Source organism: Sus scrofa, chromosome 5 (assembly GCF_000003025.6).
Source record: "Sus scrofa isolate TJ Tabasco breed Duroc chromosome 5, Sscrofa11.1, whole genome shotgun sequence".
NCBI lineage: Eukaryota > Metazoa > Chordata > Mammalia > Artiodactyla > Suidae > Sus > Sus scrofa.
This window is the reverse complement of record NC_010447.5, coordinates 27,050,725-27,072,952: the sequence shown is the minus strand read 5'-3', so window position 1 is coordinate 27,072,952 and position 22,228 is coordinate 27,050,725. Positions and strand designations below refer to the sequence as shown.

At 34.5% G+C, this 22,228-nt stretch overlaps 1 protein-coding gene across 7 annotated transcripts in view; it reads right to left on the bottom strand.

Moving 5' to 3' along the window:
- USP15 (ubiquitin specific peptidase 15) overlaps window positions 1–22,228 on the bottom strand; it is a 118,170-nt gene that overhangs the window by 9,597 nt on the left and 86,345 nt on the right. For 4 of the 7 annotated variants that reach the window (XM_003126341.6, XM_003481646.4, XM_021091917.1 and 1 more), the window contains 11 exons: window positions 13,008–13,181; window positions 11,090–11,248; window positions 10,786–11,010; window positions 4,834–4,917; window positions 4,649–4,743; window positions 4,360–4,551; window positions 3,334–3,449; window positions 2,614–2,886; window positions 2,185–2,255; window positions 1,723–1,838; window positions 977–1,126 (listed from right to left, as the gene is read on the bottom strand). In XM_003126341.6, coding sequence (XP_003126389.3) covers window positions 977–1,126; window positions 1,723–1,838; window positions 2,185–2,255; window positions 2,614–2,886; window positions 3,334–3,449; window positions 4,360–4,551; window positions 4,649–4,743; window positions 4,834–4,917; window positions 10,786–11,010; window positions 11,090–11,248; window positions 13,008–13,181 — 1,655 coding nt within the window. Of the gene's footprint in view, window positions 1–976; window positions 1,127–1,722; window positions 1,855–2,184; window positions 2,256–2,613; window positions 2,887–3,333; window positions 3,450–4,359; window positions 4,552–4,648; window positions 4,744–4,833; window positions 4,918–10,785; window positions 11,011–11,089; window positions 11,249–13,007; window positions 13,182–20,376; window positions 20,523–22,228 lie in introns of those variants that run through there. The other 3 variants (XM_021091919.1, XR_002343998.1, XM_021091920.1) reach the window with 3 other exon arrangements.

The window sequence follows — 22,228 nt, the reverse complement described above, 5'->3', positions numbered from 1 at the left end:
TTATAATATAAAATTTCTCTCAATATATGAGGAAAAACAGACATCACTATTTACCATCTGGGTTTGATTGTTTATTTATTTATGCTTTTTTTTTAGGGCTGAACCTGAGGCATATGGAAGTTTCCAGGCTAGGGGTCCAATAGAAGCTACAGCTGCCGGCCTACACCACAGCCACAGCAATGCAGGATCTGAGCTGCCTCAGTGACCTACACCACAGCTCACGGCAACGCTGGATCCTCGACCCCCTGAGCAAGGCCAGGCATCAGACCCGCATCCTCATGGATACCAGCCGGATTTGTTTCCACTGTGCCACAAAAGGAATTCCTGGGTCCGTTTATTTTTTAAAGTCATTTTCAGAAATGACTTATTTAAGGAAGAATAAAGTCAGCTGAAAAACAACTGTCTTAGAATTTTTAAAAATAATTTAAATATAAATGCACATTTAAATATAACCCCAATATTTATTCTATGTTTTCCAGGTTTTGATGATCTAAGTATCCTAAATGGGCCATATTCTCTGAAATGCAACCGTTATAATCTATCATGTATGAAACTGGAACATTTTTCAGCTTATTATTTCTGGTTATTCTTTTGTTTCTATTTAATGAAATAGAAACAGACTCACAGATACACAGAACAAATTGGTCATTTGCCAGAGGGCAAGAAGGTGGAAGGATGGGCAAAACAGGTGAAGGGGATTAAGAGGTACAAACTGCCAGGTATAAAATAAGTAAGTCAAAGGGATTTAAGAGGATAGAACATAAAATACAGTCAATGATATTATAATATCTTGTATGCTATGTAATGTATAAAAATATCAAATCACTATGTGGTATACTTGAAACTGACACAATATATAAAGTGGACTATATGTAATAATGGAAAAAAAAAAACCCTGAAATTTGGATGCAATGCTATTTAATGTTTTAAAAAAGCTAGAGGTGTCCAATGTTTATGAAGCACAATCAAAACTTACTTGATAGGAAAATCAACTAAAGTATCCAACTTGTCTCTCATGTATCTACTGTAAGAAAATCGCTTGAGATGTACCACAAGTACTGGAGGCAGGGACCATAAATCCAATTTTTTTGTGGCTTGCTGATGTTCTTTACAGTTTGGACAATACCTAAAAATAAAGAGGAATATTTCAAAGCTTGTTAGAGGTAATGTTAGGTAATGCCTAATATACATCAGACTGACAGGAACTTTTATTATTTTTATCATCAATACATTTTCCAAATAGATTTAACTTATAAATGAATATGTAAGTACTCAAAGAAATAATGAGGGCTAGATTATTTATATTTTAATATGCTACAAAGACATGGATATACCATGACACTGTGCTGAGGTACAGGTATTAGAAAAATCTCAAAACTTCTGGACTCTGATGGTATTAGTAACACTACAAAACATACTGCGATCTTCCTAAAAAAAGCTTCTCCTGATATACTTGCACGGCTAAAAATTCTTGGGGAAAAGTAAGTAAAATTAATTATTCATAGTAAAGTGGCTATTATGGAAAACATAGTAACAAGATTAAAGCTTAACATACAATAACACCTTTGAAGCATTTTCATTCCTCTTAATAGATCATATAAAGAAATGCTTACTGTTAAAAATATCAAGAGGAATTTATCACTTTTTTACTTTGATGTAGCACATACCTCAGTAAAAATTCTTAAAAATAATTAGAAACAATTATTTAATTTCGTCTCTTACCAAGGATCTTCAGCACCTAGCTTTTCTTTTGTTGTAAAAAGCTCGATGCAATCTTTTAATTTCACAAAGGGTTTTTTAGGAGGTTTATATTCCACACTTTCATGTTTTTCAAAATCCTAAAGAGAAGTATTTCTTGAGTTAAGAAAACAAATGAAACAAAACTCATTTTAGTGATACCATATTACTATAAATAGTAATGAAAAACTCCTAAATGTTCTAAAAAAAAAAAAATCATAAAGCTTATCTCAGCTGAGATTTACACCACACTTGTAATAATTCCTGTATAACACTCCTATACAGACAACCAGAAAGCAGTTTCAAAACAAACCTTTTCTCTGTTAGCATATAACCAATTTTTTTTTTTTTTTTACTGGCCAAACATATTTGGTAGAAGCAAATAAGTATAATAATAAAACTGTGATCAATAAGGGAGAGAAAAAGAAGGAATGAGTGATGACTTACCTCAGCAGCATTTTCATCAAAATATCTTTTTTTCAAATCAGGATCCCAATCCAAAGCAAGAAAAGATCTTTCTAAGGTGGAAAACATATTTTTTCTTTAAAATTTAATATGCCTTAATGTTAAAAATTAATACATTTTAATGTTAAGATATATACCAGAATTAACAAATAGCAATCTGTTCTACTTGCACTAGGTGATCATGGTAAATTGCTGTTTCTAAGCCATTAAAATATTATAGACTTAAAAAAAAGATACACAAGCATAAGTCCACTTCCATTTAATAAACATAGAAATGAAGGCTTTCCATTTAAAAATCTTGATAAGTAAATGTTATATTTCATAATAGTGTTGAATTTCATGTTTTTCACCTAAAAAATAACACGGCTTTGCTCAAGTTTAGTGTTTAAACCATTTTCCACAAATACTTACCATCTAGCCTAAGCTGCCTATCATCAAATCTTATATGCCTGGTATCATCTTTGATGTAGTTGATATCAGTATTGCCTAAGTTGTTGAACTGGAATGTAAACAATCGCTTTTTGTGTCCCGTTAGTTGACCTTTGCAAGTTTCCTCTGTACATAATCCATTTTCAGAATCATTATCTCCTCCAACTGAATCTTCAGACTGACTGTTTTCATTCTCAGAGGGAAGTTCTTGATCCTGGCTGGATTCATCATCTGGCTCATCTGTTTCCATTTCACCTAATATTAGATATTAGAAGTCTTTAAATACACCCAATGATACATTTAAAACTTATTTACTGTTTTCTTTTTAGGGCTGCTCCTGTGGCATATGGAATTTCCTAGGCTAGGGGTCGAATTGGAGCTGCAGCTGCAGGCCTACAACACAGCCACAGCAACACCAGATCCCAGCTGCATCTGTAATCTATGCTGCTGCTTGCAGCAACTCCAGATCCTTTAACCCACTGAGCAAGGCCAGGGATCAAATCTGCATCCTTATGGGATACTAGTCTGGTTCTTAGCCCACTGAGCCACAATGGGAACTCACTATCTATAACTTATTAATGCTAACATCATTTTCCCCAGGTTTGTAAATATTGTTTAGTTCCTTAATCCCTATCCTCTTAATTTTTCTCTGCAGCAATACCCCAAGTGAAACATTTTTACAATTTAACTGGGAAGTCTTACTTGGTGAACCTTCCTCATGGATTCCATTTGGGCCATTCCCATTAATATTTTGGTCCTTACAGCAGTGTAGGGATCCTTCAGTTTCTTCTGTTTCAGTAGATATTTTGACATATCGGCTTAAATAAAATCAGAAATCAAATAAGGTCAGTTCTATAAAGGTAAAAACTTTTAAAAATGTTTACCATTTTTTCAATAAAACCAAACTTTTAAATGCAATTAACAGTGGTCATTTAGTGGATTCAAAGATAAAACTCAAATTCAAGATACTGTACTATAAGTACAAGTGACTAATCATTTGGTTTGGTTGCCTTTATAAAAATAAGTTAATTTGTTACTTCTAGGGTTTTAACATCTTTCTTTTATATGTTAAAAGTTGTGACAAATTATTTCTCAATATAAAATTATTTTATAAAGATTCTCATTTAGATGATATATATTACTGCTAAGATCACACATAGTTTATAATGTGATATATACATATAGGTTATGAAACTATAATGATTAAAATAGGTATGTGACAAAGAATGCTAAATATGTCAGCTATAAAGGATAAAAGAAAGGGAGCAAATGGCATTCTTGATTACACTGTCATTCAAATCCAGGTTTTAAGACAAAAAGGGGTTGTTCCACAAAAGGATCAACTGTCAAAGTTTATCCTTTTAAATAAAACTATTTGTAAGAGTTCTTCATATTAGTATGAGCAGTGTGTATGAAGAAATCAAGCATCTGACATTTGTTATAATTACAGAGTGCATATGTGATAAATTCCTATTTTCTTCCAACTGTAAACTTGTGGTGTAAAAAGCTAAAAGAATTCATGCTTCCTGGGTGTGAAATTACCTCAGTAATGTGTTTTTCATGATCAAGAAATGAATCAGACTGTAATTTGATTTCTTTCATTGCTACCTGTCTAAACAGTGTTGAGATAATATAGACAACTAATGACATTCTGAGAGTACCTTGCATGTTTACTTTTATTAGTTATTTAATATTTTATTTTGTAAATGAGAACTGTTTCGCACTTACCACATTCTCACAAGCAGAAGATTATAGAGTTTATCTTCAGTATTGTTTCGTGGTACAGCCATAAGAAAAGGCTGACCAAAAAGTGAGGAACCAGTATGGTGGGTATAACTTGAGTGTCTAAATTTTTCTCTCAGGCAAACAGGAATAATCACATGCTCTGTATCTTCTGTCCTATTGATGTTAATTTCAAACCTACAAGGATAAAACTGACTATAACTCTGAAAATTTTATGATATTTCCTTTAAATTTTTTCTCAAGTAATATTTTCCACAATAAATTTTATACTTACACATAAATATCATCCCGTTCCATAATACTACTAAGGTTTTCATCCATAGCAAATATTCTGTGAAATCTATGATTGTATATATCAGTAACTATCATCTAAAAGAAAATAAATTTCTATTAAGCTGGTTTTACAACACTGAAAAACTAAACTCCAACTCACATACTTTAAATCCCAAAACACCCTACCTTATCTGCAGGTACTCCTGAAAGAGTAGACAACGCTGTACAAAGATCAAGTATGTTTCCAATTTTGGGGACAACCACTTTGTACTAAAAAACAAAAAAATTATAACAAATGTTTTACTTTGGAAAAAATATTCACTAGGTAAGACTAACCTTCTGGTTGCTACAGTTGGCATCTGGCTCACACTGTCCATCTCCAATCTTGTCATCATTCTGGGTAATGAAGTCCATGTGGATGATTTATCTTAGCCTTATTGTTTCTTGACACCTCAATTCAAAGACCTATACTTGCACTCAACTGTAGTTCACTTCTTGGGCCTTGTCATCCCCTGCTCCCCTCCTGATATCATTTTTAAACTCTTAACTGTGTAACCACTATTTACTTTTCCTAGAAACTCATGCTTTCCTATTCTTGGCCTGCACTGAGATATCTAGTCCTTTTATTAAAAGACTGAACTTTCCCCTAGCTTACTAGTTCCCTACCATCCCCATGGCCTTCCATCCAGACTTGATGTGATTCATCACTTCAACTATTCTACCGTAAATCTTAAACTACTTTGTCAATAGTTTTTTTCTTGCTATACTTTCTTAGAGTTGTTTAGATATGCTAAACTGCCCAACTTTAGAGGTTAGTGTGCTACAAATTCATAGTGCCCAGTATCAACTGATTCTTCAACACTAGCCAGAAATTCTTCTGTGTGTCCTTTATTTGCTTATTCTCCTCTATTTCATGATAACTATTTAAAATCTTCACCATTCCTTAGGCTTCCTATTTCACCACTTCTCCCCTCACTATTTGCAGAATACCTATTTCACTGAGGAAATAAGTGGCTACTGGATAGGAAAATCTCTAATTTCCTGTTCCCCCTACAAACTTGAGTCTGAAAGGTTCCTTTCTTTGTCTCCTCCCACATATGGAAAGAGAATCAGGGGTTATTCCTTCCATTCAAAGCTAACCCTAGCATCTAAACTCTGAATCCTATCCTTTTTTGGCCTCCTCTAGAACATAAACCCAGCAATCATCCTTTATTTCATTTTATCTTGACTCTTTTATAAATATTGAAATGCATACAAGTCTGAAAAAACAAAACAGTCTCTCATTGCTTTCTTATAATTCTCCTCTAATTATCTCCCTTTCTCTTAGGCTTTATAAATAACCTCGTTAATGCTTACACTGACTACTGGTAATTTCTTCACTTCCCATTCACTTATTAATCCACTGCTGGATTCGGTCTTAACTTCTTTATTTAACTTGCTACCAAAGCTGTCTATACTGTCATTTAACCAAATCTTCATCAGTCCTTATTTTACTGACCTCTCTGTAGCCTGACTGCTGACCACTTCTTCCTTTAAAATTTTTCTTTCCCTATAGCACTACTACTACTTATTCTTTTCTAATGCCCTGGTCATACCTTCTTTTGAGGAAATAACTGACCCTCTAGTGTTGTCCTTCAGAGTTTTATCCTTAGCCTTCTTGATTCTATATGCTCTTAGACTAGGTGACTATTCTGGTTTGCTTTGGATAGTCCTGGATTAGCCTGCTATCCTGGCATAACTATTAATAAAGGCCCTACTTATTTTTTTTAAAAAGTTCTGGTCTATATGATACATTAAAGGATCACCCTAGCCTTAGGTGATCTCATTCTTCTAAGACATTCTTCTAGGGCAGATCTCTCTTCTCTAGCCTACATAGATAAAGTCAATCAATGCCTACTGATATCGCTCCTAAATTTTCCTCATGAATCTCAACATGTCCATATGCAACAGAGATTTGGGTCATTTTAGGTCAACATAGCAATAACTAAAACAGGTTTCTTCCTATATATTCCAATAAAACAAACAGTTCCACTCTCTCCTGTTTTCCAGTTGAATGAACTGAATACTCTTAAACATGTTCAACTCCTACATTCAACTGGTTCTTCTATCTAACTGCCACCCTGACACATACCTTAAAAGTCCCCTGTCATTTGTCAGTGCAAAAGCTTCCTACCTGGTCTTAGTACTTCTGATTTAGGCATTTCTAATCCAATCTTTCCACTAGCCAGAGTATTCTTTCTAAAATACAAATCTGACAATATAATCTCTTTACTTAATAACCTTACATGGTTCCCTCATTCTTTAGGATGAAGTCCAAACTTCCTATCTTAGCATTAAGGTTCTTTGTGATCTAGCTTCTGCCTACCGTATTATTTACTTATAGTTTCCATAAGCAGACCATGTTCTCTTTTGCCTCAGCCCTCTCTTGATCTATAATGTTTTATTCCCAACCTTCACGTGCTTAAAACCTAATGATCCCGAGTTTCTGTTGTGGCTCAGTGGTAATGAACCAATGAAGGATGTGGGTTCAATCCCTGGCTTCACTCAATGGGTTAAGGATCTGGAGTTGCTGTGAGCTGTGGTGTGGGTTGCAGATGCAGCTTGGATCCTGCGCTGCTGTGTCTGTGGTGTAGGCTGGAAGCTGCAGGTTCTAATTCGACCCCTAGCCTGGGAACGTTCATATGCTGTGGGTGTGGCCCTAAAAGACACCCCTTTCCCCCAAAATAACCCTAGTCATCCTTCAGGATTTAACACAGGTGTCATCACTGGTTTGAGGTTATTCCTTCTGTATGCTCCTATAGCACCGTCAGAGCACTTTTCACACCATATAAGCTTCTTGAGAACAAGGACTAGGAACACCTTTGTAATTCCAGCACCTTGCAGAGTATGTGAGTCCAATTCCTAACACATGTTTCAGTTCAACTACTAATAAACTTCTATGATTTAAATCAACTTCAGTGACAGGAAAACTCAAGTAGGCTAACCTAGTTAACTTCCTTTTCCTTTTGAGCTGGTTAAAGCATAGTGTTAATGAGGTGATTATTTTGGATTTGAGTTGTTACAGCCTCCAAGTGGAAAAAAAAATCCAATTTCCTATGCTGACCATGGTTCTACTATCCATACATTTTTATTGCTGGTCACCAAAATAGAGGTAAATTAAAGAAATCGACATTGCTGGAAAAATAAATTAAAACCCAAATTATGGGAGAATAACACAAACCTTATGGGCTAATGTGTAACTTGAATTCAATCTGCCTCTATATAATACAGATTATATTACTGGCATGGGAAAGCACTATTTTTGGCAAATGAGTGTAGAGAGACAGTACATTAATTTTTAGATTTTTTACTCATTTTCTAAATACTCCTCTTATTTCCTTATACTTATTGGCATATATTTGTAAAGTTACAAACTAGAGAGGTAAGGGTGTAGTTTAATACTGCTATACTTTCTCTCCTTTAAAAAGAATGTTAACAATCCTATACTTATAAATAAGTGAATAAGTGAGTAAAGGATGTAATTTTAGAAGTATGTTCATATATTCCCTTGGCCAAAAATAAAAGCAGGTGTTTATTAATCCTGCTCATAGATAAAGGCAAGTGCCAGGTCTCTCTTGCTCTCTATAATATCTTCAGCACTACGGGATCAAATACTGACAGGAGGGTAGCAGATTTAATGAGTTCATGAAGGAGACATATTAAACAGACAGCAAAAGCAGTGGGTGAAATCTGCATAACTGGGTACATGACCAGTCTCTACTACACTTATTACTTTGAATGAAAGGACTATATTTTTTATTAATTCCTCATATTCTGGGTAAACTCAAACACTTGATGGTAAACTCAAATATTTCCATTAAATGAATGGTAAGATCATAATTTTGTCCAAAGCATATACCTTTCATGTAGATTTTATGAATAATGCTATGGACTGAATTGTCTTCTCAAAATTCTTATGTGAAGTCTTTTTTTTTTGCCTTGTTGTTGTTGTTGTTGCTATTTCTTGGGCCGCTCCCGCGGCATATGGAGGTTCCCAGGCTAGGGGTTGAATCGGAGCTGTAGCCACCGGCCTACGCCAGAGCCACAGCAACGCGGGATCCGAGCCGCGTCTGCGACCTACACCACAGCTCACGGCAACGCCGGATCGTTAACCCACTGAGCAAGGGCAGGGACCGAACCGGCAACCTCATGGTTCCTAGTCGGATTCGTTAACCACTGCGCCACGACGGGAACTCCTTTATGTGAAGTCTTAATCAATGTGATGATATCTGGAGACGGGGCCTTTGAGAGAGAGTTTAATGAGATCATGAAATTCACATTGCTGGAAAAATAAATTAAAAACCAAATGGGGCCCTCATGATGGGATCAGGACCCTTCTAAGAAGAGACAACAGAGAGCTTGTGCTCAACACTCTCTCTCCCCCTCTCTGCTGTCTGAGGACACAGTAAGGAGGAGGCCATCTGTAAATGAAGGAAGAGAGTCTGTACTAGAAACCGCCACACTGGCATTCTGATCTTAGATTTCCAGCCTCTAGAACAGGAAGAAAACAGATTTCTGTTGTTTAAGTCACTCAGTCTATGGCATTTTGTTACACCAGTCTGTGCAGAATGAAGCAACTAACACACTCTAACAAACTGCGCTTCTATTTAGAACCTTCAACTAGGACCTTTAGTAAACAATCTTCTAAAGCAGGAGCCATGTCTACTTTGTTTACCAGAGCTTTATACTCAGTAGGTGCCTAATACATATTGAATGAACAAAATTTCTAAACACCTCTAAGTCCTGAGGGTTGGACAAAGATTTACAAAGTTTTCAAATTCTTTGAAATCTTCAAAGAATTCATGGTCTAGGGGAGAAAAGTTAAAGTAAACCAAAGGTCATAATAAAACCTGGTAAGTGTTATAATAGAATTTAGGGGAAAAGAAGGAGATAAGAAATACTTTTACTAGGGGGGGTCAAGTGTCAAAAAGGACTGATTGATTAATAAAGGGAGAGAATAGTGTTTTGCTCCCTAAAATGTAAAATAATCCAATTATGACCCTAAGCAATGGAATCAGGCAGACAACTGATACTCTCAACAGTTAAAAGGTAAGAACGTTGGTGAAACAAGTCCCCCCACCTTCTTTAAATAGCCACAGCTACTGCATTATGGAAGTTCCCAGGCTAGGGACTGAATTGGAGTTGCAGCTGGGCCTACACTACAGACACAGCAACACTGGATCAGAGTCACAGCTGTGACCTAAACTGCAGCTTGCAGCAATGCTGGATCCTTAACCTACTGAGGGAGGCCAGGGATTGAATCTGCATCCTCAAAGAGACAGTGTTGGGTCCTTAACCTGCTGAGCCACAAGGGGAATTCCTGAAGCAAGTATTTTTAGTATAACTAAATTTATGTTTCTCTTTCACATTCTTTAGATGCCTAAAAATTACAGGTATTTAAATATTACCATTATTTTATCATATCATGAATCAAAATGTACAGTCCTATTTTCACTTCCATAGCCACTAGGAAAAAAATTACAATTAACATTAAAGAAAGTTCAAGTTGGGAAATAGGGAAAATAACACTACATTATTAATCTTTGTAAGCTAATATTCATACCAACATTGTTAAGTCAAACCACTCTCATTTTTCTTTGATAAGAAAAAGCCTTTGAGAAATTTTTTTCTACATGACAAATAATGATACTCTGCACACTGCTCACCCTTTCAAGATCCTGAAAAGTTGTACTGATTTCCAAAGTATTTATCTTATAAAAATCTCATGCAAAAAAGCTTAGTTTTATCTAATTGTGTTTGAGGCATAAGGACTCATCACAAATTTTTCATAAAAATAACAAATGCCAAGAAAATAATCATTTCTTGGAGTTCCCGTCGTGGCGCAGTGGTAAACGAATCTGACTAGGAACCATGAGGTTGTGGGTTCGATCCCTGGCCTTGCTCAGTGGGTTAAGGATCTGGCGTTGCTGTGAGCTGTGGTGTAGGTGGCAGATGCAGCTCAGATCCTGCATTGCTATGGCTCTGGCGTAGGCTGGTGGCTACAGCTCCAGTTCGACCCCTAGCCTGGGAACCTCCATATGCCATGGGAAGCGGCCCTAGAAAAGGCAAAAAAAAGAAAAGAAAAGAATCATTTCTTACCTGCATAGGTTTGGTAAGTGGATCCATTCTAACTAAATAAACTTCCAAGGTACGTTCTTTTTTCATGGGCAATGGAAGTGTCAGGTAACAAAAAGGATCAAATGTTACTGAAATCTTAGCACATTCAGGACAAACTAAAGTTGATTTAAAAAGGCCATGAAATATATCTACAATGATAGAATCATTTCTTTTTAAATGGTTTTCCCAGGCTTCTTCAGCAACTACCTATAAAGAAAACAGACACATATTACACAGAGGTATCACATTATTATATCAATGGTGACAATAATATGGTTAAATTTACCTTATCTGGCCTTCCATCAGCATCTTTTAATTGTATATATGGTTTTTTCCTAATTCTATTCAAATCCTCATGCAGTCCATCTAATAGGAAAGCTAATAGTTCTTGACAGTCCTGCTGCTGGTATCCAGAGAACTGAGGTGCAAAACGTCCTACCTGAGTCTGTAAGAAAAACAAAACCATAAAATCAGTTCCAGGGACAAGACTGATTACAAAAATATATACTTGACTTTCATTTATAGATTCCATGTTTGTGAATTCAGCTACTTGCTAAAATTTTACTTATAACTCTCAAAATCAACTTGTGGCATTTCTGCAGTCATTTACAGATATGATGATTACATATGGATAAATACATGTAAATAACTGCATACCTAAAAGCATTTTAAAAATGATAAATAGAAAAGAACAGTTGACCTGAGGAGAAAACAAGGAGAAAACACAGTACAGTTTTGTACTAAGGATTGGGAAACACTAAACACTATTAAAATTCCGTAATTTTTTTGAGTCACTGGAAAAAAAAGACAATGCTCTCATTTAGTTTCTGTGTGTAAAGAGAAGATAATCTCATAGAGATAAAAGGAATATCAATGTTCACATATATTTTCCTAGTCTTTACAGCACTGTTTTTTTGGTATTTTTAAATTATAGTTGATTTATAATGTTGTGCCAATTTCTGCTGTACAGCAAGCAAAGTGACCCAGTCATATACATACATTCTTTTTCACTTTCTTGATGTGAAAGAACAACGTCAAATAACAAGAACCTACTTGGAGTTCTCATTGCGGCTCCAGTTAAGAACCCAACTAGTGTCTGTGAGGATGCAGGTTTGATTCCTGGCTTCACTCAGTGGGTTAAGGATCCAGTCCAGGGCTGCCAATGTAGGTTGTAGACGTAGCCAGGATCTGGCATTGCTGTGGCTGTGGTGTAGGCCGGCATCTGCAGCTGATTCAACCCCTAGCCTGGGAACTTCCATATGCTGCAAATATGGCCCTAAAAAGAAAGGAGGGGAAAAAAAAAAAAAAAAAAAAAAAAAAAGAACCTATTTACACCTAATTTTAAAACAGAACATCTTGCAAACTGAAACTAACTGGAATCATGGGTAATGGTTAAGAAATGATTTGTCTAAACTAGTCTGTCCAAGGCTTAGAAAGTTAAGGAAGATAAGCACAGGAGTTTTTTGATTTGTTTTTGTTTTTTGAAGAACTAGTATAATGTTAATAAAATGCTGCCTAGTAGATGCCCTATATGAACATCATTTAAGTTGTATTAAAAAATGGCTGAAAACCACTTATTCTCCTCAAAAGTTTAAAATTTTTCATAAATCTTATCTATATAATTAAAAGTTTTTTTAACAATATAAAACTATATTTCAGTTCAATTTTATCTGAATGACAAAATAATTACTTGAAATTTTATTGATTCTAAGAAATAACCACTTCACAAGAATAATCTTAAAGGTTTAAGAATTATATTGAAAATACATTTAATATTTGTGCTTAAATGAAGAGTAGTTTCATTTCAATAATTTTCAAACTTACAATGACTCTCAAAATAAATTTAGTTCTTAGAGTTTAATGACATGCTGAAATTCAGTCTCTGCATTTGTATAAAATAAAATAACCTGTAAATGTTCACTGCTGTCTCTCTATAGTCATTCTGAACCATACCAGTGTTTCTCAACCTTTTTCCACAATTTCATTTACTATCCCCCACAACTCTTCCTGGACATTTAATCATCTATTTCAAGCCCCACTCTGAAAATCTAATACCAGATACGCCGTGTATCTATTTATGTGTCATGTCCCTTTAGGGGGTCATAAACCACTGTAACAGCTATGATTTTTTTTCCCCTTTCCCAAATATTTTGTCCTCTTGAGGGTGAGACAGGCCTTGTTGAAAATGTGTTTATGATACTTACCTTAAAGGCCCTTGGTGTAACGTAGCTAAATTTTCCAGACCACATTTGCTTGATCAATTCGGCGTAAGATTTAGCTATTTCACCTCTCATTCCTAAGGGATTGTCAAAATTCAGCTCTTCTTGATACTTATCATTCAGGAAATATTCGGTAAGTGGTGGTGTATTGCTCAAACACTGCAAAGAATAAATATATTTTCAAGTAAAAGAAACCACACATGTTAAACATGTTTAAATGAAAAAACTAACAAAGTGATTTGCCATAATACATGGAGACGAATTTACATGATGGTCTCTTGCACTAATAAGTAACTGATCCAATAAACATTCAAATGATGTACTCAACTATTTATTTCCCAAATTTTAAAATGACTTATAGTAAATGAAAATACTAATTATTCACTGCTGTAGGATCTGTATTTAATTTTAACCACAGCAAACTACCTGTTAATGGGGTGAGAAGCTCAGAATTTTCTTTCCTTCTTTCACTTGGCTGGTAGAAATTATGGATTTGCCTAATCATCCCGTCCATCTGCAAATTAGCCTAAGTAGGTAACAACTGACATGGAGTACGTGGGAGAATTGAAATTCAAGGAGGTATTTACTGCTTCCATTGTCAATTCCTTATCATGAAAGAGCAGCCTTCTAAACCTTCCTTTTGGGTCAACCATTTTTAGATGGGACAGTACAGATTAGCTGAGCCTAAGAAAACAAACTTTTGTTATACACACTCTGGCTATATTTTTACTTCTTCCAGTTCTTCTTGAATATCACAACAATCTAATTTTCCTTTCTAGCAAGACTGAAACTATAAAGAAGTTAATTCTCCAACTCTGTTCTATTTTGAATTAAATAATTTAGGATTTAAAATAAAAGATTACAGAAGTACAGTTTTTCCATAATATTTTATCTCAAGATGAAATAATTTTAAGTGGATAATACCATATAATGTGACTTCATTTTGAACCCAACATTACTTTATCAATTAGACGTCTACAGCCATTAAGGAGAATATGTAATGATTGATGCAGACATATGGTCATATAGGTAACCTTTTCGTTGGCTGCAGGAAGATATCTGTGTTGGAGACAAGTGGCAAAGTGCTTTAACTGAAGCTGGTTGCTTGCATTTAGAGTAGTAGAAACCCATTCTTACAAGATTTTGGATTTATATTAATGTAAATAAAAGTTTTTCAAAGCTTACTGACCACTCATATGGATTAAGTTAAAAAATTTTTCTAACTATGAAAGATTCAGCCTGCTGCATTGATGCTGATAACGTCGATGCTATAAGCTATGACTATATATGCGTATGTTTGGTTAAAACTCCAAAATTAAGCATATTCAGTTAAAAAATAAATTACAGTGTTACATTTTGTGGTTTCAATTTTAAATCAGTTTATGTGTACACAATACCTATTCTGGAACTTTCAATCAAAAATAATACTGTTCAAATTGTTAGTCTGGCCCTCACCTCAGGGTAAAAGGGAGAATTTTTTATAATATCATGGAACTTGTAACTTATTATTCTTAAGCTATGGAAATAATATGAATAGTTAAAAAGTGTCTGAGGTGAACTATTCAGGCTGTACAGTTATTTACAAGTAATACTCAAGAGTAAAAATTTTTATGTGAACAAAGGAAGATAGAGGTAGGCTACAGTAAAAATTTTTATGTGAACAAAGGAAGATAGAGGTAGGCTACAGTGCATGTAGGAGGTAAATGGGAAAATATTTTTTTTTTTCTACCTTTCCTCTTAATTCATTTTATATCTCAACCTTATAATCTTACAGGCCTTTTGAGTTTCATTTTCTTTCTTTTTTTGTAATGTATGTCCTTTTAATTATAAACCCCGCACTGGAGGCAGGGCTAGGCAATCTATAAGATACCATGGCTACACAGGGCACAAATGTCAACATTCAGTAGTATCACCGTATAAATGAAATCTATAGCAAACTGTCAATGAGGCAAAGTGGAGGTCAGACAGCATTACAACAATTATCAATTAGTTTTCAAATCCCAATATTTGATCAGCTCAGGGTTGTATTAATAATAGAATAGTCTACTACTGTGTATAACACAATTATATAAAGAACCTAGTGCTTTACCAAACACTTCAAAGAATCAAGTTGTGCAAACATGAATAATTCTTGAACTCTGAGTTTTTTGGCCACACTCATAGCATGTGGAAGTTCCCAGGCCAGGGATCAAACCCGAGCCACAGCAGTGACAATGCTGATCCTTAACCCACCAGGGAACTCCCTTGAACTTTGTTTCTAATTATTCACATTTACCCCTATTTTGCATAGAGCTTCCAAATGTAACTGAAAATTTTTTAGAGTTGCACAGTATTCAGAGTGATCTAAGTTTGTCACTAAAGTTTGTGACTTAATCATGTCACTTCCTTGCTATAAATCCTTTAAAAGAAATTTCATATTAAAATCTCAAATCTTTATAAGGGTCTGCCTTTTGACCACTTATTTAGCCCCATCCCTTGTCAATACTTGAAAAGAACAAACATTTAAACTCTATTCCAGCCTATTTGATTACTTGTGGTTCCTTGACCTCCACACAGTCTCTCACTTTAAGTTCACCTTATCTATGTGAAATATACCTTCTTTGCTCTACTAACTTCTACTAAACCATTCCGGTATCCTGTTTGGGAAGATTTCCCAGGTTCCCTAACAGTGGTTCCCCCTCTGTACATGCTTACTTTTTTTTTTTTTTTTTTTTTTTTTTTTTTTTTTTTTTTTTTTTTTTTTTTTTTTTTGCTTTTTAGGCCTGCACCCGCACGCGGCATATGGAAGTTCCCAGGTTAGGGGTCGAATAGGAGCTACAGCTGCTGGCCTACGTCACAGCCACATGGGATCCAACCCGCGTCTGTGACCTACACCACAGCTCATGGTAATGCCGGATCCTTAACCCACTGAGCAAGGCTAGGGAATTGAACCCACATCTTCATGGATCCTAGTCAGGTTTGCTAACAGCTGAGCCACAAAGGGAACTCCAGTGCTTACTTTTATTACAGCATTTATTTCATAACATATTATAATTTTAATTTTTAGGTTGTCTGCGTTGCCAAACAGACTGAGACTTCCATGAAAGCAGGAATCATATCCTTTATATTCATATCTCTAGCACTAAGCACAATGTCCCGTAGCACTTAGCATGTATACAATAAATATATGCTTAACAGAAATGTTTTTGCCTGTATCTACAAATGTATTTATTTATTTTTACTCTTTTATTGTTTGGCACAGTGTACTCCAATTTTGTTCGATGAAATATCACAATATTAGGCAAAAATATTTTTGTTTGTAATGAATAATTTCAAAAGTTTCTTCCAACACTTCTACCTGAACACTAATCCAAAAGGAGAGACCTATTAAAAACTCCCCTGCCCTCTGTTATTTGATTTTTATCAATCTATCATCTGCTTTGTAGAGGACCTCTACGTGGATTTTTAAAAAGTCAATGACACAGAGACCAGTGCTTATTTTCATAGTGACTCATGCCAGTTTGAAACGGTTTAATTCACTGATAACAAATTAAACAACAAAACACTTATAATTTTAATAAGTAACTGCTTATATTACTTTTCAAGATATCATAACCAATATATTTTGATATATATGTTTTATATTTAAATCTAAACCATTAAGTCCTCAATGGGCCCCCAAAGAATCCTATTTGTTTGAACATAATGTTTTAAGGAACTCACAATCTTTATTTTGCAAGAAATTTGTACAAACATATAAATACAGAAATTCAACAGCCAGTTTAATTGTCCTAATACATAGATCATAATAGTTTAAAAACTAATCTGATATCGGATTTTTCCTCCTCATTTTGAAAATACCATACTTCCTCCCTTACCTTGAAAATACTGTTACTATAGGAGTTACAATATTCTTGAAATAATATAAAGACCAGTTAAATATTAAAAGTTCTCTTTAGGTATAAATTTCAAGGCACAATTGAAATAGAGGTCAAGCAACTAAAATAGTTCCATGCCCCAGGTGATACCAGTTTCAATGCAATCATTCTGGCAGAGGAAATAAGCCTGTTTATTAAAGCTGGTCATAATGCAGTTTGATTTGTAATTTTTTTTTGGCTGCACCCACAGCACGTGGAAGTTGCCAGGCCAGGGATCAAACGTATACCACAGCAGTGGCAACGCTGTATCCTTAACACTCTGTACCACAAGAGAAACTCTGACTTGTAATTTATGCAACTCATCATTCAATCTTTTAAAGTAAGCCTAACTCAGAAACATGAGTATCTTTGACAATTACAAGAAAATTGGATACTTGGACTTGACGCCATTAAATATAATGTTCTAAAGAAAACAAGATGATTTTCATTAGTTCAACATTAAAAACTATAACTAGAGTTCTGAAGCATCTCTCTCAAAGATTCTTCTGCTATAAAAAAGTCACTTTCCTATCTGATTGGGACTGTTTCAAAACACTTCCTTTCTTAAGGCAAATATATATGTTAAAAGTCCTGTATATGGAGACATAAGGAAATATCCTTTTTAACTAGTAAGATACTTTGCTCAGGGATATAACATGAACTAGAAATCATACATGGCTTGTGTCTATGTGGCCATCTCTCTCTCTCTCTCTCTCTCTCTCTCTCTTTTTTTTTTTTGTTCTTTTTAGGGCCTCTCCAGTGGCATATGGAAGTTCCCAGGCTCGGGGTCCAATTGGAGATGCAGCTGCCAGCCTATACCACAGCAGCAGGAACGCAGGATTTGAGTGGCATCTGTGATCTACACCACAGCTCATGGCAATGCCGGATCCTTAACCCACTGAGCAAGGCCAGGAATCGAACCCATGTCCTCATGTATACTAGCCGGCTTTCTTAACTGTTGAGCCACGAAGAGAACTCCTATACCTCTTATTCTCAATGTTTCTTGAATTGCAAAATTAAAAAACAAAAACAAAAACTCATCCTTAACATACATGGTTTTTCTTAGCAAAAACTGAGAAAAAAAACCCACTGAGAATATATGTAAATGTATCATGAAACAAAAAGGTTATATACACAATGTCAGTATGTTATTTTTATGGCTACTTAGGAGTTCTGTGACATTCTACTAATCGTGTGCTATTTTGAGCTTCATCTTTGTTAATTTGATTTCAACTGCCTGACACTGACAAAGGCCAACACTTCCATATTTTAAGAACTAGCTCTTACAATTCATCACCAAAAAATGAGGTCCAAATATGAAGTAATGTGACTGATCATAAAACACATATCTCAGACAACATTTTGTTATCATAATTGTGTCCAGAATCAGTCTTAATGACTGGGTAGAATTTTGTAAATATCATGTTAAAAAATAAAGCAATAATTAGACTGAAGAAAAATATTGTTTCAATTCTTAGCGCAAAAAAGAAACAGTAAAAAAGCTACATTAATAAGTAGGCAAATGCACTTGTTAACTAGGCTAAATATTTATTTAAAACTTTTGCGAGTTCCCGTTGTGGCTTAGAGAGTTATGAACCTAACATCTATGAGGATGAGGGTTCGATTGGATCCCTGGTCTCTCTCAGTGTGTTTAGGATCTGGTGTTGCTATAAGCTGTGGTATAGTTCGCAGATGTGGCTCGGATTTGGTGTTGCTATGGCAGCTGCAGCTCTGATTCAACCCCTAGCCTGGGAACTTCCATATGCTGCACGTGAGGCCCTAAAATGAAAAAAATAAAAATTTTTTTTATGTTCCCTAGGCAAGTTAATAGTATGCAAAACTGAAGCATTTGAAGATCTAAGCATTAAAAACAATATTTCATATTTAGTATATTCTAGACCTTAGGCATTCATGAATTTAGTCTTTGTGATAAAGCATCTAGTTGGCTAATTGGAAGGTTCAGGATAAAAGCTAGCATAAAAAGATAGTGACCCATGAGGAATAATGAGAAGAGTGTATGTGTATGCCAATCATACTGTGAGTATATCTACCTATTCCTCACAGTGACTTGGTTTTCTACTTCTGCTCACATACACATTTACAACAAAAATCGCAAATAATAAGAGTACTCTTGACTGTGAATGTGAAGTAGGAGTCTTAAGATATACTCCTTACTTTAATGTATTAAGACTGAGCCTTAGCATGTCTGCCTCCCCTTATTAAAATGTTCTACTCTATAAGAAATTTCTACTTTTTTTTTCCTTTTTAGGACCATAACCCACTGAGCAAGGCCACAGATCGAACCCACATAGTCATAGATACTGGTCGGATTCGTAACCTACTGAGCCACAATGGGAACTCCCAGAAATTCCTATTTATTCTTTAACACTCATCTCAATATCTCGGCATCTAATGAAGAACTAATATTCCTTCCTCTGGGCTAATTCTATACCTTATACTCACTTGTATAGTCCTTGAAAGCAGATTCCATGTATTATTCACTTTTCTAACTAAGCATCTAGCACAATGCCTGGCATATATCTGAATAAAGATGTGATGAATGAATAAAAACATATGTGGTAGAAAGACTGGAAGTAGTCATAGACTGAGAGCAGTGGGAAAAACTTGACTAAGATTTGAATTGTATCTTGTTACATAACTATAACCTATCTAAAAGTTCTACAAGTTCAAAACTAAAAGTCCGAATAGATGCCCAAAGAGGCTTTCCTAATTAAGGAAAATTAGCTATTGTGAATACTCCAGAAAATAACTATCAAGATAAATCCATATAAGTAAAAGATAGGTGAAAGAAAAATATTTGGTAATATATTTTTATGAAGACTCTTTCCCCCAAATAAACCTAGAACTAGACACAACAATTCGTAAGAGAATTCTTCTAAATAATCAAATATCTCATCCAGTGGACATTCTATGTGGTTCAATGTACATAGATCTTTAACCACTGCCACCATGAAGACTATTTTTAAAAAGAATGCACATACCATTCAATGATTTATTTATAAAGTATCATCTACAAAAAAATTTCTCTGGTTTAGATTTCATCCTAATCCAACATCCTAAAATTGGATTATTATGTGTGTATGATTTTCTCTCATTATTTAAATTTCATGGAAAGACTATAAGGCTTTGTACATAGCTTTTCCTTATATACACATGCAAAAATCCTATTACTCTGAGGTTACTTTCAAAAAGTTCTTCCATTAAATATGTTCTAATCAGTAGAACTGATGTTTCTAGAGCTCTCTGAAAAAGTGACTCATCTAAGAGTATGAATTTTGTATTTCACTATAAACTTCTACATAGCTTTTTAAAATTGATGAAGTGAATAAAGTTCTACTATATAACCAAATCTCAAGTCTATAATCAACATATTTTAGGAAATGAATAATTAATAGCCATCCCAATAACTTGTAATGAATCTGGAATTTCCCCAGTACCTGGAAAATAGTCAAAGTAATCCCCTTCAAAAAGAGAAAGTTGTCTTTTGTAATGCTGAATATGAACCACTCCCTTTCTGTTCAGGTGCTCCAGAAGCCCAATTTTCAAGTGATCATGTATGCTCACTATTTTAGTAAACCGGTAACTAGAACAGGAAAGAAAACAAACTTAATTTTTGATTACCTAAAGCCTTTGAGTTGTGTAACTCATTCTGTAACTGATCAAAATGTAACGCCACTCAAAACTCTTAAAGCAGCTACACTTTCAAACTGACCAATACTAAAAATAAAAACCCAATCTAAAATGAGGAAACCATTTTATTTTCTTGTGATTTGAAAAATAAAAGTAATCCATGGTTAAAGTAACCTTAGAATACTGCAAAATATCTTTCTTTGGATTTTAAGATTAGACGGGTAAACAATTTTCAGATTTGTCATGCTATCATTTTTCAATTAGTCATGATGACAGTTTAAACATTCTGAAAGGGTAATGCATAATTCCAAAGCATTCTATTAAAACTGGGATACTGGTTCTAGTTCTGTAATGAAATAGTGGATAAGACAGAAAACTATGATGTAGACTTTTACAATGAAGAGCTACAAAGATAAGCCTGTCTCTTCCCCAATAAGATTTGAAAAATGAAATATTTTTAAAACACTTAATTTCTTTTGTGTGTGGTGTGTATGCTTTTTTCCCCCTAGGAAATATTTGAGAGATCAATTCTGAAGCTTCTCCATATACTTTGGGAAAACAAATACACTGTATTTTGCTTTATATTTCCGTTCTCTCTTCACGCTTTCTTTAAAGAACAAATTTATCTAAGCAAAATATAAGTGGATATAAATTTATTTCGTTTTAGAACATTTTTTTAAGTATTTCTTTTTCCTCCCCCAACTAGTCAGTGAAGAGAGAACTGGCATAACTCTGCTTAAACTATAATTTTTCATAAAGTAGTTCTAAAGGCAGCATTTTTGAACTGGACAAGGATGTTCTAACATTCTAACATTTATCATTAATCTGGTCACTATGCTTAGGACATGAATAAAATTAAACTTCATTTAGAGTCCCTCTGTCACCCTTTCCTTCAGATTCTATGGAATCTTTTCACATATTACTTGAATTTAACTATGAATTACTATGAAAGCTCTGGGAAGTATGAGAACTAATGGAAAACTTTGTTGGCTAGCAAAGAAATCTCAATGCCTTTATCTCCTATCACCTCTAGGACTAAGGAACGACAATTTTGTCAAAAAGACTTCCCTGTTATTTGCAGCAAGTTCTGGAACTAGAGATGTCATGCGTAAAAAAAACAAGAGCATGATTATATAAAGACCACTGATTTTAATACTGACAGCTAAAAGATGAAACTGGATAGAAGATTCACTTGCAATACAGATAAATTTGAAAGCTTCTGGGTAATGATTACATTAACAACACGGCTCTAAGCTTCAGGCAGTTGTGTTTCACTGACTTTTAAAATTAGTAGACTACAACAGCAATTGTCTAATTTTTTTTAATCAATAGGCTATTCATTGAATGATTCTATGATAAGATACTCGGTTTATGGGAAGCATGCTAAAGCCAAAAGGTTCAGCATTAACAAACATCAATGTAAGTTATATTTATTTTAAATAATTAAAAATTTGTGAATTCAATTTTAATGTTTAACATCTTATCTCCTACCCTATTAATAATTCAAGACTGGTTTACAATGAAATGAATGTCAATGTTTTAAGCAAGCAAAACAAAGTTTTTAAGAAAAAACAACAGTCCTTTATAATTTAGTGTGTTCAGTCTCTTGCACATAATATTGCGTAAAGAAATATTTTTAGATTAAATATTAAGGGAATT